At 35.6% G+C, this 13,258-nt stretch overlaps 3 protein-coding genes across 3 annotated transcripts; 2 read left to right on the forward strand and 1 right to left on the reverse strand.

Annotated features, from left to right (window-relative positions):
- Positions 1 to 1,062: 1,062 nt before the first annotated feature.
- LOC106759716 (putative receptor-like protein kinase At1g80870) lies at positions 1,063 to 3,895 on the forward strand. Its single transcript, XM_014643029.2, has one exon. The coding sequence runs from the start codon at positions 1,335 to 1,337 to the stop codon at positions 3,471 to 3,473; it is 2,139 nt and encodes a 712-aa protein (XP_014498515.1). The 5' UTR covers positions 1,063 to 1,334; the 3' UTR covers positions 3,474 to 3,895.
- A 1,176-nt stretch (positions 3,896 to 5,071) lies between these two features.
- Positions 5,072 to 7,435, reverse strand: LOC106761567 (pentatricopeptide repeat-containing protein At1g80880, mitochondrial). Its single transcript, XM_014645126.2, has 2 exons — positions 6,844 to 7,435; positions 5,072 to 6,406 (listed from the first exon to the last, which is right to left on the reverse strand). Exons 1-2 carry the CDS (start codon positions 7,371 to 7,373, stop codon positions 5,392 to 5,394), a joined length of 1,545 nt encoding a protein of 514 aa, XP_014500612.1. The 5' UTR covers positions 7,374 to 7,435; the 3' UTR covers positions 5,072 to 5,391.
- Positions 7,436 to 8,073: 638 nt separating this feature from the next.
- Positions 8,074 to 12,931, forward strand: LOC106762695 (magnesium transporter MRS2-1). The gene is made up of 6 exons (XM_014646729.2): positions 8,074 to 8,412; positions 9,048 to 9,657; positions 10,651 to 10,779; positions 10,880 to 11,212; positions 11,297 to 11,344; positions 12,454 to 12,931. The coding sequence occupies exons 2-6, from the start codon at positions 9,067 to 9,069 to the stop codon at positions 12,682 to 12,684; spliced, it is 1,332 nt and encodes a 443-aa protein (XP_014502215.1). The 5' UTR covers positions 8,074 to 8,412; positions 9,048 to 9,066; the 3' UTR covers positions 12,685 to 12,931.
- The last annotated feature ends 327 nt before the right edge of the window (positions 12,932 to 13,258 follow it).

Below are 13,258 nucleotides of genomic sequence, written 5' to 3' on the forward strand. Positions count from 1 at the left end.
CTGCTAGCATGCAAAGAGAAGGACGAACAAGAGTTTCTTTATTCTAAGATATTCCAACTTCTGTGCTAAATATAAATTGAGCAAAAGTAAAGCTAGAGAATTTACTTTACCTTTATTTGTTTGACGGTATTTTTTTCTTCTCCACATCCTAATTTACTTTAACTATAAGCTTAAGATAGCAAAATTAAAAATCAGTTTCACCCTTTCGAGTAACTTTTTACCAAACCATAGACTTGACCAGAGAGGACTTTTTCTTTCCCTTAACATGATAAAGCGTTCCTGCTTGCATTTACAAAGACATTTGCCAGAGTAACTTTTATTTTCATACAGTAATACATAGTTTTAAATTTGTCTTGGATAATATAGTTTTGAATTCCTTTTTATGTAAAACTACACTTCAAATAATCTATTACACTGTATAAGAGGTATTTTATATATATATAAATTCATGTCTATCTTTTATTTTATCTCATTTAAGACTTTGTTTGTCCTCAACATCTTTCACTTTTGTATAATATTTTACTTTTTTTACTTTCTCACATTTATCTGACGTAGAACTTTTAATTCACACTTAGATTTCGAATAATCTTTATATCTTCATGTCTAGCATAATATCTATCTTCAAGCAGGACCCGAATAAGAAGGATTACTTAATGAAAGTTGTTCACATATGATGCTGTATTTTAGTGCGACATGGGACCGGAGCTGCAATGTAAGGAATGATGGAAGACAAGATATGGTGGTTATCCAAGGATGTGTGTGAAGTGCTAAAATTTACTGAAGAAGAAAGAATTAAAAAGAGAGGTATCTCTAGATTCTAAGCAGTGCACGTGGCCTAGTGATGGCGTATGGGACAAAATAACTGCGTGATGTTTTGAAAGCAATTAACATCTGTAATGCATAATAATAAAAATAATGTTGATTTCCCCAAACATTATCACACACTGAGTAGTATTTGCCTTCCTTTCTTTGTCTCTCCCTCATCTTCACGTAAGTGATCCCAAGACTCTTTAGTCAAAAGCAGCTTGGGTCCCTCCCTCCCTTCCCTTTTTCTAATCCTCATTTCCCAATCGCTAATCTCATAAGTGCATAGAAACCATAGCATAAATCAAGGAAAATGATAAAAACAAAAGAGAGTTAAGAATAGTAGAAGACAGCTCCTACTCTCATGATTATCTAATTCTAAAGCGATCTACTTTGGATACCCTTTGAAAACACAAAGAGAAGGAAATGAAAAACCAGAATGCCCATTTCCATATTACTACTCTTCAGTTACTTTTTCTTCTCCACTGCTTTCTGTGATCACCATTCTCTCATCCACACAACACGCCGCCATGCCTTCAAGACCCTTTCCTCCGACAAGTCCCACCAAAACCAAGGCCCTCTTCCTAGCACTCACCATTTCAGCTTGTGTTGTTATTTTCTGCTCAGTTGTTTACTTCCTCTACCATCTGTGGCTTTCTCTAGTTCATAGAGCTAAGACCATCCCCTTTGATGCAAGTGCTCCCTTGAAGCTTCAAAGATTCTCGTACAAAGATTTAAAGCAGGCCACCAATGGCTTCGATACTGCCAATGTAATTGGCAAAGGCGGCTCTGGCACTGTTTTCAGAGGCGTACTTAAAGACGGCAAGTTGATTGCCATCAAGCGTCTGGACGCATTGTCTTTGCAGTCTGAGAGAGAGTTTCAAAACGAGCTGCAGATTCTTGGAGGGTTAAGGTCACCATTCTTGGTGACTCTTTTGGGTTACTGTGTGGAAAGGAACAAAAGAGTGCTGGTTTATGAGTATATGCCCAACAGAAGCTTGCAGGAGTCCCTCTTTGGAGATGAGGGTTTGAGTTTGAGTTGGGAGAGAAGGTTTTGCATAATATTGGATGTTGCTAGAGCTATGGAGTTCTTGCACCTTGGATGTGATCCTCCGGTGATCCATGGTGATATCAAGCCAAGCAATGTTCTGCTTGATGCAGAGTGGCGTGGGAAGATCTCCGACTTTGGCTTGTCAAGGATTAAGGTGGAGGGTGAATTTGGTGTTGACTTGTTTAGCCAGGACCTAGGGAGGAGCCAGGATCTATGGAAAAGCCAAGAGCTTTCAGGTAATTTGACTAATTTGACTGCAGAAACTCCTGCTATTGGTACTCCGGTTGAGAGTGTCAGTGAAGTAGATTTCGCTCTAGCTTTGCAAGCCTCTTCTTCATCAAAAAATAGTAGGACCTGCTTTAATGTTAAAGCTTTGAATTTGAATTCTTTGAATTATAATGCCAATATTGCTGGTGAAAGTGAAATCAGGAATGTGAATGCAAAGGGTAAAGAAATTTCAGCTTTGGATAGAGATGATTGGAATGGTAAGTTTTTTCCTTATGATGATGAGCTTTCTAGCATTGATTATAGTAAGGAGTTAACAGTGAACGCTTCTCCTTTGGTGGATGATGAGAAGGCAAATGGGAAACAATGGGGAAAGGACTGGTGGTGGAGACAGGATGGAAGCGGGGAGTTATGTAGTAAAGACTATGTTATGGAGTGGATTGGGAGTCAGATTTGTCCATCAAACCCTGATTGGGATCATGGTAAGAACAATGCTCACGAGAAAGTGGAATTGGAAACTTCAAGCCCAAAGGATAAAGACCAAGATGCAATTGCACCCCAGACACAGGTGTTTGGGATAGGACACAATACTACAGATAATGGGATTGAGAAAAAACAGTCAAGGGGAAAGAAAAATCACAAAAAGAAACACAGGAAGATGCAAGAATGGTGGAGAGAAGAGCATCTAGCTGAATTAAGCAAGAAGACAAATAAACTGAAAAATCTTCACTCTAAATGGAAGAAAGGCATGAAAGTGCCCCATTTTGATTTGGGTAGAAGGTTTTATCTTTGCAGACGTAAGAAGTTTGGAGAGGAGGGTCAGGATGAATGTGATCAAAATGGGGAGTTTAGCTTCAGAAGAGGCTGGAAGAAAAAGAGTACTCTTTCCATTGGTAGTGACATGTGGAGTGGAGATCTTTTCAGCCGCGAGCTTAGCAGCACAACTAGCATGAGAGGGACACTGTGTTATGTGGCACCAGAATATGGAGGGTGTGGATTCTTGATGGAGAAAGCTGATATTTATAGTTTTGGAGTTTTGATTCTTGTAATCGTGTCAGGTAGGAGACCGTTACATGTTCTTGCATCACCCATGAAGCTAGAGAAAGCAAACCTGATAAGCTGGTGTAGACACTTGGCTCAAGCTGGTAACATTTTAGAACTAGTGGATGAGAGATTGAAAGAAGATTTCAACAAGGAGCAAGCAAGCCTGTGTATCAATTTGGCACTCACTTGCTTACAGAAAATCCCTGAGTTGAGGCTAGATATTGGGGATATTGTTAAGATTTTGAAGGGGGAGATGGATCTTCCACCACTTCCATTTGAGCTCTCCCCTTCTCCACCTTCCAAATTATACGGCAAAGCAAGGAGAAAACAGAAGATCACTGCAGAATAGTTTTTTGTGATTCACAAGTCATCTGCAGAATCAGTGGATATGTTTTCATTTGGAGCCTGAACACACGCCTGTTAAATTTATGTTTAATGTAAATCAGCTAAGTTATTTGTTCTTTCTGATGACTCAATTTCCACTGATTATTCTCAGTGTGGCTTTATCAGAGCACTGTGTTGACTGTCTCCCTTGATGGCACATGGTTGCAGCTGAAATATGTATAGGATGATCACTGATTTAGCTTAACTCTTCATTGTAACAGATAAGAGCAAAAGGGTATCTGTTAGTAGCATTTGTTTTTAAGAGACTAAGTTTTTTGGTAGGCTTGCCTTGACTTCTTGACAAAATGCATTCTAAGTCACTCACTACCTTTTCTAATCTGTAATGATTTGTTCTTTTGTTTTGTGTGTTCAGAAAGAATTTACCTATTTGCTGTTATTATTTTTACTCTTTTTAAAATAGGTACAATCCCATTTTATATATACTAGAAGCAGATTTCACCGGATTCAAGCTTTCTGATATCTCTTTCTTTTTTGGGCGTTATGAAAGTGACAGTGAAATGTAAAATATTTGATATGTATATAAATTCATAATGTTCAATTTTTTATTTTATCTTAAAGTGTAACTTTGATTGTATAGTTACATTTGATATTCATTGGTGGTTGGACGAAGCACCACAGAAGTCATAATCAGAGACTAAAGTGAGTCACTGTTAAAACAGCATGATTAAGCCACCAGTGTGCTTGTTCTATTTCTCAGTAAAAGTATGAATGTGTCATAATGTCGTTGACATTACTTTCTTTTCCATGATTTTGCACGACATGCAATCATCTTGTCTTTATTCTCAACGTTTGTTAAAGAAGACAAAGCCAAATCAAACGCCACGAAATCCCAAAATTTCGTGTATAAGGACAAAACCAAGTAACAGATTGTTATTAATACTTATACGTAAAAGTAATGATATCATTCTGGTGTGTATGCTACAGCACTGAAAAAGCATATACTAACCCACAAATGTTGCATGATTTGCATCTCTTTACACTTTACTAGAGAATGGACTTGGGCAATGATATAGATGTTTATTATAATATCAAAGTGAAAAAATAAATATAAAATTCAAACATAATTAATTATCTCAAATTTTGAATTGTTTTATAAATAACATTCTAAATCATGTTTGAAATCGTTGAAGTTTGTTTTCGAGATAATCAAGTTTGCTCTATTTTGCTTAAGAGGATGAAATTTAAAAAGTTGTTAACACAAAAGAATGATTTAAAAAAAATAATTATAATGTAGGAAGAAGATTAAAAGTGAACTTATAGTTTTAATGTTTCGTTAATAGTTTTGTATATTCTTGTATAAAATATTATAACATCGAACATAATTTTTTTTGGTGAAAAGTCATTGAATTTGAAAAGTAAGAAACTCTACATCTTTCTTCTTTTTTTTTTTTTCTGACTCAATGGTCTCAAATTTTCATCATATTACTTTTTAATATATCACCATTTTACTTTTTCATAGTAACTTGAATGTTTGAAATCAAAAATAAAAATAAATTATTATAAAAAACACAAATTGAATTGATATAAATAGATTTAAACCATCAAACTGTCCTCGTATTTGTAAAATATCATGAACTCTGAAGCAAATTTACTTTAAGTATTTACACAAATTTACTTTTCCCAAAACTGTAAGGAGGTCAAGGGGCCACAGCCAGACTGCATCAACTGTAAGGACTATGACATACCAAAGTGAACTTCGCAAGATATCGTGCCATAGTTAACAATATTAGCAGTTAAATGCTAATATGGTATGCACTGTGGCAGAATGTGGAATGGCAAATATGGGGAATGTTCTTCTAAGTTACAAGTTACAGAATGTCCTCTCTCTTCACTGGTCTTCATAATTATTTTGCTTCATCTAATCATTTTATAGAATATTTTACACTTTTACTGCTAATAGCATTTTTAACATTCTGTTTTCCTTTATCACCACGAACTGGTACTTCTTTCTGGAAGAGCTTATTAAGCTTTGGATCTGCTGAACATCCATTTGAAATCATCTCCTCATAAAAATATCTGGCCTTTATGAACCACCTACAATTTACAAGCTCTTCAACCATTACTCTGTAATGCTCACAACTAGGGACCAAATCATATGCCTTCATTTCAGTCCAAATTTTCACTGCATTTACAGGTTGTTTCAACTTTAAGAATTTTGTCAGAATTATGAGAAAGGAATCCTTATTAGGACCCAGACCAGAATCTTTCATCCTACTCAGAAATTCCAATGATCCTTGATAATCTACTCCCTCAAAAAATGCATGGTAGGTTTCAGTGGTTGGACAAACATTTTCTTCCACCATTGTGTTAAATACTACCCTTGCCTCCGCTAGTTTTCCAGTTTCACAAAGAGGGAGTATCATGGCATTGAAGGTGGAAGAATCAGGCTGCAAACCTTGTTCTTTCAAATTATCTATAGTCCTAAGAGCTTCCTTCAAGCAATTGGCACGAGTTAAAACATATACCAATGAATTGTATATCTCTATTCCAGGGGTCCATCCCCTTTTCTTCATCTGATCATAGAGTCTAAGAGAGTCAAAGAGATTCCCTTCCTTTGAGAAGCAGGAAATCATGTAGCTATACGAAGTATCATCGGGTGTTATACAGTATTTTGACATTTCTCTCCAAACTCTTTTTGCTTCATATACATCCTTTGTTATGTTACACCATCCATTAAGAATAATGTTAAAGCTCTTAGTCTCAAGTGGGAAGAGCTTCTTACTCAGTAGCATAAACTCTTCGGCCTCTTCAACGTTTCCACATTTACAAAGAGCAGCCAAAAGTGCATGAAATGCTTCTTGATCAGGAGTCAATCTGAACGTGTCCATAAAGTTGAATGTTTGAATAGCCTTGGCTGTATTGTTTGCAGAAGCATATCTGATATAAACAAAATACCATAAGTAAAAAGGAGGGAAATTATCTACTATTAACAGAGTTGACATGACACTATCAAGAATCGACAATATCTATGATCCATGAGAAAACAATCAAGATTGATCATGTCATGAATAAGACAAAATCAAAGCAAGACTGGCATCAACAATCTAACGCTAAGAAATCGTCACGGTAGATATTCTCATCAGCCGAAAGCAAGTAAGAAGTCCCTCGACGAAATACAGACAGAGTTTCTTAAGATGGCCACAAATGTCATATCCACACTAGAATGAAGGAGAACAAGCTCTACACTTTATTTGCCATCAACTATGCATTGCATTCCAGCAGTTCAGTTGTTCCAAATGTATGAAGATAAATTTGTAAAACTAAGGCAATTTATAGTAATATTTATTTGGAGATTGAATGTTGAAGTAGCATACCTATCAATCATAATAAGCATAGCCTGACGCGTGGAGAGAGACGAATGATGCATATCTCGAATGATGCACCAAGCAGTGGAAAACTTTCCATGAGTTGCCGAGACCCATACCATCAAGTTACAAACTTTCTCGTCGTTAAGATGGCAATTCCATTTGAAGGCAAGCAATGCAGGTTTCCATTCCTCCCTCAATGCCCAAATCGCGGAACATATCAAATCTCTGTTTGCTTGGAAATTTGATGAACGGAGACCCTCTGCTTGCGACGACGAATGGGCAACTTTTTTTAGCAATTCCAGAAACTCTGGTAGTAATGGGTCATCCAAGTTGAAGTTGAAGTCAAAAGGCGCATGGTACTGGTTTTGGGACCGAGAGTGTAGTGAAACTGTTTGATGCAATGCCTCAGAGGAAAATTTATTACTGCTTCCAATTCCCATTAGAGACACAGTCAGTTGGGACTTTCGTCTTGCGATGCCATGCAATCTGCTTGAAAAGTAAGAATAGTAGCAGCGTAACCGGAGAGGTGCAGCCATTGGGACTTCAACTTTCAACCTTCACCACGCATCATGTTACAATCAGACCTTCCTTCTATTGAGGAGGCACTTATGTTTTTAAGAAACATACTACCAAATAAATTTATAATTAAATATTTTGTAAGACATGATATATTTTTTTTTTTAAGTATCCATCATAATAAATTCAAAAATTTTAATTCAAGTTTTTAAAATAAAATATTCAGCAGAAAAAACTTTTCTATGTGGTGTGAGGACTATTATCTAAATTAGTTTATTTGATTGAAAAAGTTAGGTATAATTACATGATAAACTAAATCATGAATTAAAATTAAAATGGAATAAATGCATAAGTTTTATTCTATAAATAAAGTTTGCATTTTTTAAATATTATTATTTTATTATAGTTTTAAACTTATGAAAAACAATTAATATTTTGTAAATCTTGTAGTATTTGTTTTTTATTTTATAAAAAATCATATATTCTTTTATTTGAAGAAGATATTTTATTAAGGTATAGTTTAAAATATTTGTAATAGAAAAGTGAAATTAAATCTCCTTATTTGTTATTCTTTTTATTTTGAAGTTTGTGTTTCTTGATGGTAAATTGGTTGGGTAGATGAGGCTCCTGAGATTCATATTTAACCACATATTAAGTTAATTAATTACTTTGGGAACAATAATCAGTAAATTATTAATTATGATCACAAGATTACTTTAGTTCTGTTTCTGTGGCGTGTTGTTATCTTCTTCTCTGCAGTGTGTGAAGGTGTGATGAACTTCACACACACCCTGCACGGACACAAACACACACTCAACTATTTTTCTTCATAATTCGGCGATAATCAATCTCAATTTCTCTATTTCATGTATTTCCCCAACTCCAATTCAAGGGCTTTGATCTCCTTACTTTTCCCCCTTCTTCTGTTTCGACTTTCTTCGGTAAAAAGCCATTCCCTGTCGGTTTTCTCGCATAATTTAAGATAGATTATCTTGTCGGATTTGTTGCGAATATCGGCAATCATCCGATTTCTGTTGAAGTAAAGTCGGAAAGTCGGAGGTATGATTCTTCCTTGTATGAAGTCTATGAATGCCTTGTGGTGTGAAGATTTTGACCTGTTCTTTATAAAACGTGTGACTTTTTATTTTTGCCGTGTCTTTTATGATCGGATGAAATATATTAACATCGATGCTTTGCTTGGGTATGATATGCATGTGTTATTCCCACAATATCAGGTACCTAGAGTCCTTATTTTCCGAAACCTGGATATTTCCTTTTGATAGAATAAGTTAATAATTGTAGTCTAGTGCATAGTATTTGTATTAGTAACTTAATTGATTACTTCATCATGAGATGCATATGATGCTTCTTTGAGATAGCTAGTAAAGACCGTTGTGCAGTTATGATGTGGCCAAAGCCAGCTTGTGATGGGTCAATTAGGGCATGACCCTCTTCCTCCCACTATCTTGTAGTGGTCTGAGACTTCTATTATTGTTCAGACCATGATGTCATTGAATATACTGTGGGAGATTCCTAACTGATGCACTCTTCATCTGTTGGGGCCACAAATATGTTGAGAGATTGACGTGTGTCTAGATAGATCAATACTGTCTATCATATGAGTGATAATTTGTTTGTATAATGTTGTTGGAACCAATGAGTGGTTAAAGCTCTTATCTCACATGTTCTTTCAGTTATTGGTGAAACTTCACAATGGCAGATCTCAAGGAGAGGCTGCTACCACCAAAACCTGCTTCGGCTCTTAATGTAAGAGAGGTTGCCAATCGACCATCTGCCTCTGGAAGGCATGCTTTCCAAGGGGTGGATGTTCTGGGGTTAAAGAAGCGAGGCCAAGGTCTCCGATCATGGATTCGTGTTGACACATCTGGAAACTCTCAAGCCATTGAAGTAGACAAGTTTACCATGATGCGACGTTGTGATCTACCTGCTCGTGATCTTCGCCTACTTGATCCCTTGTTTGTCTACCCATCAACAATCCTTGGCAGGGAAAAAGCTATCGTTGTAAATCTGGAGCAGATACGGTGTATCATTACAGCAGATGAAGTTCTTCTCTTGAATTCCCTTGATAGTTATGTATTGCACTATGTAATGGAGCTACAACGACGGTTGACGGCAACTGGGGTCGGGGAGGTTTGGCCATCAGAGGGTTCTGACATGAACCGAAGGAGGGGAAGTAGGAATTTTGATAATGTATTTAACAACTCTTCTCCTGATTATTTACCTTTCGAATTCAGGGCCCTTGAAGTTGCCCTGGAGGCGGCATGCACATTTCTTGATTCTCAGGTTCGTAGAAGTGCATGTTTATGTCAGAGACTATCAAATTCTGATTTTTTTAATTTAAATTGTTCTTCATTTCTTTTTTTGGTTGCAATGAACAGAGATCTTGTATTTCTATAGGATAGTCTGCATGATAACATTGAGTTTCTGTCAATATTAATCTCCGCCATATGGGGGAAGTATGACCATGTTAAGGTTGAGTGAACTTGTTGATAATTGTTGTTTTGATGTGGACCTACTGATTAAGGCCAAACTGCCCTTTTCTGTTAACAGTTTGCTAAGTCTTTAGAATGTTCTGTAGGAAATTTTTTTTAGAGAAAGCCGGTATGTACCACCTATACAACCTAAATTGGATGAATATCGCAGTTGTTTCCTATTGGCACTACAAGATTTGGTTATTGCAATTTCCTCCCACCTCCACTTCATAATCCCTTATTTGACCTTGAATGTAAACACTTGTCTCTACATCCTATTGTTGAGAAAGTTGTAGGAGGATAACTTGGCTGTGCAGTAATTGGATGATTCCAATTTGATGTATCATGTAGCTTATGTGGTTTGTTGGTGGTAAATTTGTGTGGGTGTTACTTATAAATGAGAACTAAGGAAAATTAAATATGAAACTGTGCATCTCTTTGTGAGTTTCTACATGTTAATGTTAGGTTCATTGTGGTGGAAAGTGGGAAACAGTAGTTGGCAGTAGATACGGCATATTATTGTATGCCAAAGGAGGTTAACCATAGATCATATGTAATTTTTAAGAGGTATGATGAAAAGTTATTTAAGGCAACGGTATGACCTCCACTTTCTCCACATGGTATAGCGGCATTAAAAGTCAAGTGATAGCATTATTGTTCAAAACTCATTCTTCATATTGTATTCAAGCATAATTCTTGATCCATGTGCTTGTGTGGAATATTTTCTTCATTGATATTCATGTTCATTTGATATGGATAAATTGCTTTGTAAAATTTGCGTTTCTGTTCTGGCCATTTACAAAAGGCGGCAGAGTTAGAAATTGAAGCTTATCCCTTGTTGGATGAACTGACGTCAAAGATCAGTACTTTAAATTTGGAACGTGTTCGTCGGTTGAAAAGCAGACTTGTTGCCTTGACCAGGAGGGTTCAGAAGGTGATGCTGGTTTATATTTTCTTCTTTCCTTTTTAATGGTAGTAACAGTTACCATATTTTCTGTCTTATTAGTATTTGCTTTGCAAATGTATATATTCAGGTTAGAGATGAAATAGAGCAGCTTATGGACGATGATGGTGACATGGCTGAAATGTATCTTACTGAGAAGAAAAGACGGATGGAGTTGTCATTTTACGGAGATCAGTCTATGGTTGGATATAAATCAGTTGATGGTGCATCCATTTCTGCCCCGGTTTCTCCTGTGTCATCACCTCCTGATTCTCGAAAGCTAGAAAAGAGCTTCAGTATTGCTAGAAGTCGACATGAGAGCATGCGAAGTTCTGAAAGTACTACGGATAGTATAGAGGAACTTGAGATGTTGCTGGAAGCATACTTTGTTGTCATTGACAGCACTCTAAACAAGTTGACATCGGTAAACACTGTTGTATACACCAACCCTTTTCTTTCTGGTTTCATGACAGTTTACCAACCACTATTTCCTGTGTTTTTGTTTCAGTTGAAAGAATACATTGATGACACAGAAGATTTCATAAACATCCAACTGGTTTGTTTTCTTTTCCCGGGGTTTATGCCAATTTTATTTATCCTATTCTGGTCGTGTTTCTCTATGTCTGATCATACACGCAAGGGCAAATTACGGAACATGTTTACTAAAAAACTCACAATGGAGAGAGGTCGGAGTGTTTTGAATTTTGTTGCTCTAAGATTGTTGGCGTATGGGACAATGGCTTCTTATGGCCTCAGTGAAAGTTCTGTATCTTACATTTCGTGGGAAGAGAAATTAGTTTCTTCAATAACCACCAATCTCCATTTCATTCTTTCACATTTTTTCCATTTTTAGTTTTTCACCTTTTAAGTTAAATAAATCTATTCTATTTTCTGAAATTACAAAGTGCCAATAAACCATATTCATGGGAATCATATTTTAGGCATGATATTCCTGGGGAATGTGATTATTCTGGGAATATAAATATGTAACTTGAATCAAACTCTCCCTTAGTATTTCTGATTTTCATGCTGTAGGGATGTACAAGAACAAAAACGATTAGACACTTTGTTTTGATGAATTTCTCCACAAACACTTTCAGGAAAAGAAAATAAAAAGGAAAAGTAAACTAATTTATCCATAAATTAAAATTAGCTATTGCATGAGCTACTTTATAGAATTTTTCTGATATAAACTTCTTAAAAAGAAGATATATATATATATATATATGTATATGTTACTTATGCATATGCTAATTTTAGTATTCAAAATAGTTTATTTAAGTTTTTTTTTCTCTTTTACTTTCATCTACTAAGTGTTCAGAAAAGCTTACCTAAGCAGACCTTATTTTAATGGTTGAATTACTTTTTTAATCTTTATAGTTGTAAATACTTTATCTTTTGGTCCTAATACTTAAAAGAGTTATTCGTTTACTTCCAAACACAATTGTAATTCCTTTTAGTCTCTCTACATATCATTTTTAAGCTCTTTTAGCCCCTGACGTCTATGTCATAGAGTTTAAAAAAAATAAAAAATAATGTGTGTATATGTATAATGGTTAATTTTGAGGCGTAAATATTACAAGGTAAAGTTTGTTGAACAGTAGGGATCAAATAAGTAGTTTAACCTATTTTAATTTAGAATAACTTTATTTTTTTTCCTCACAGGATAATGTGCGGAATCAGCTTATCCAGTTTGAGCTTTTACTCACAACTGCAACATTTGTGGTTGCCATCTTTGGAGTGGTAGCGGGAATATTTGGGATGAATTTTGAAATTGCATTATTCAATGTCCCCTCTGCTTTCCAGTGGGTCCTTATAATAACAGGAATTTGTGGAGTATTTATATTTTCTGCATTCGTGTGGTTCTTCAAGTACAGAAGACTCATGCCCCTATAGAAAGCTATACCACCATGAAGAAGATTAAATAATTGCGTCCTCTCTGCCAATGTTTAATGTTTGGTATGCAATCATAATATTCAAAAGCAAAGCCGGCTCTTTCAGAGAGCAATTCTTTCAATTCAATTTTGTATCAGTTTTTAGGCTATTTATGATGACAATCTGATTCAGCAATGTCTATATTTATGGACAGAATTGATAGTTAGAATACCTGAATGAACAAAACATATTTATTTTACCTGCTACAGTCTTTGGTTGAGAGGTTCGGAGGAAGTAAAGGTTGAGGTTATCAGTAACGTATTCATGTTACATTAATGGGTGATGTTAGATATATTTTTATGTTTAATATGATAATTAAGTAATGGGTTTAAATAAGATTTCATGAAAATTAAGTTAAAATTTGAAGGAAACGGGATAAATGATCTGACTCCTTGTTATTCTTGAGTTGATATGTATACCTCATTTGTCAACATTGTTACATTGCACTATTTGTGGCAATGTTTAACATCCTTAATCCTTAGACTCATCCTTAAACATTACGTCTCTTGGAGGGCAGAGGTACTTGAAGTCCTCT

The sequence above is a fragment of the Vigna radiata genome, chromosome 5 (genome assembly GCF_000741045.1).
Source record: "Vigna radiata var. radiata cultivar VC1973A chromosome 5, Vradiata_ver6, whole genome shotgun sequence".
Classification (NCBI taxonomy): Eukaryota; Viridiplantae; Streptophyta; class Magnoliopsida; order Fabales; family Fabaceae; genus Vigna; species Vigna radiata.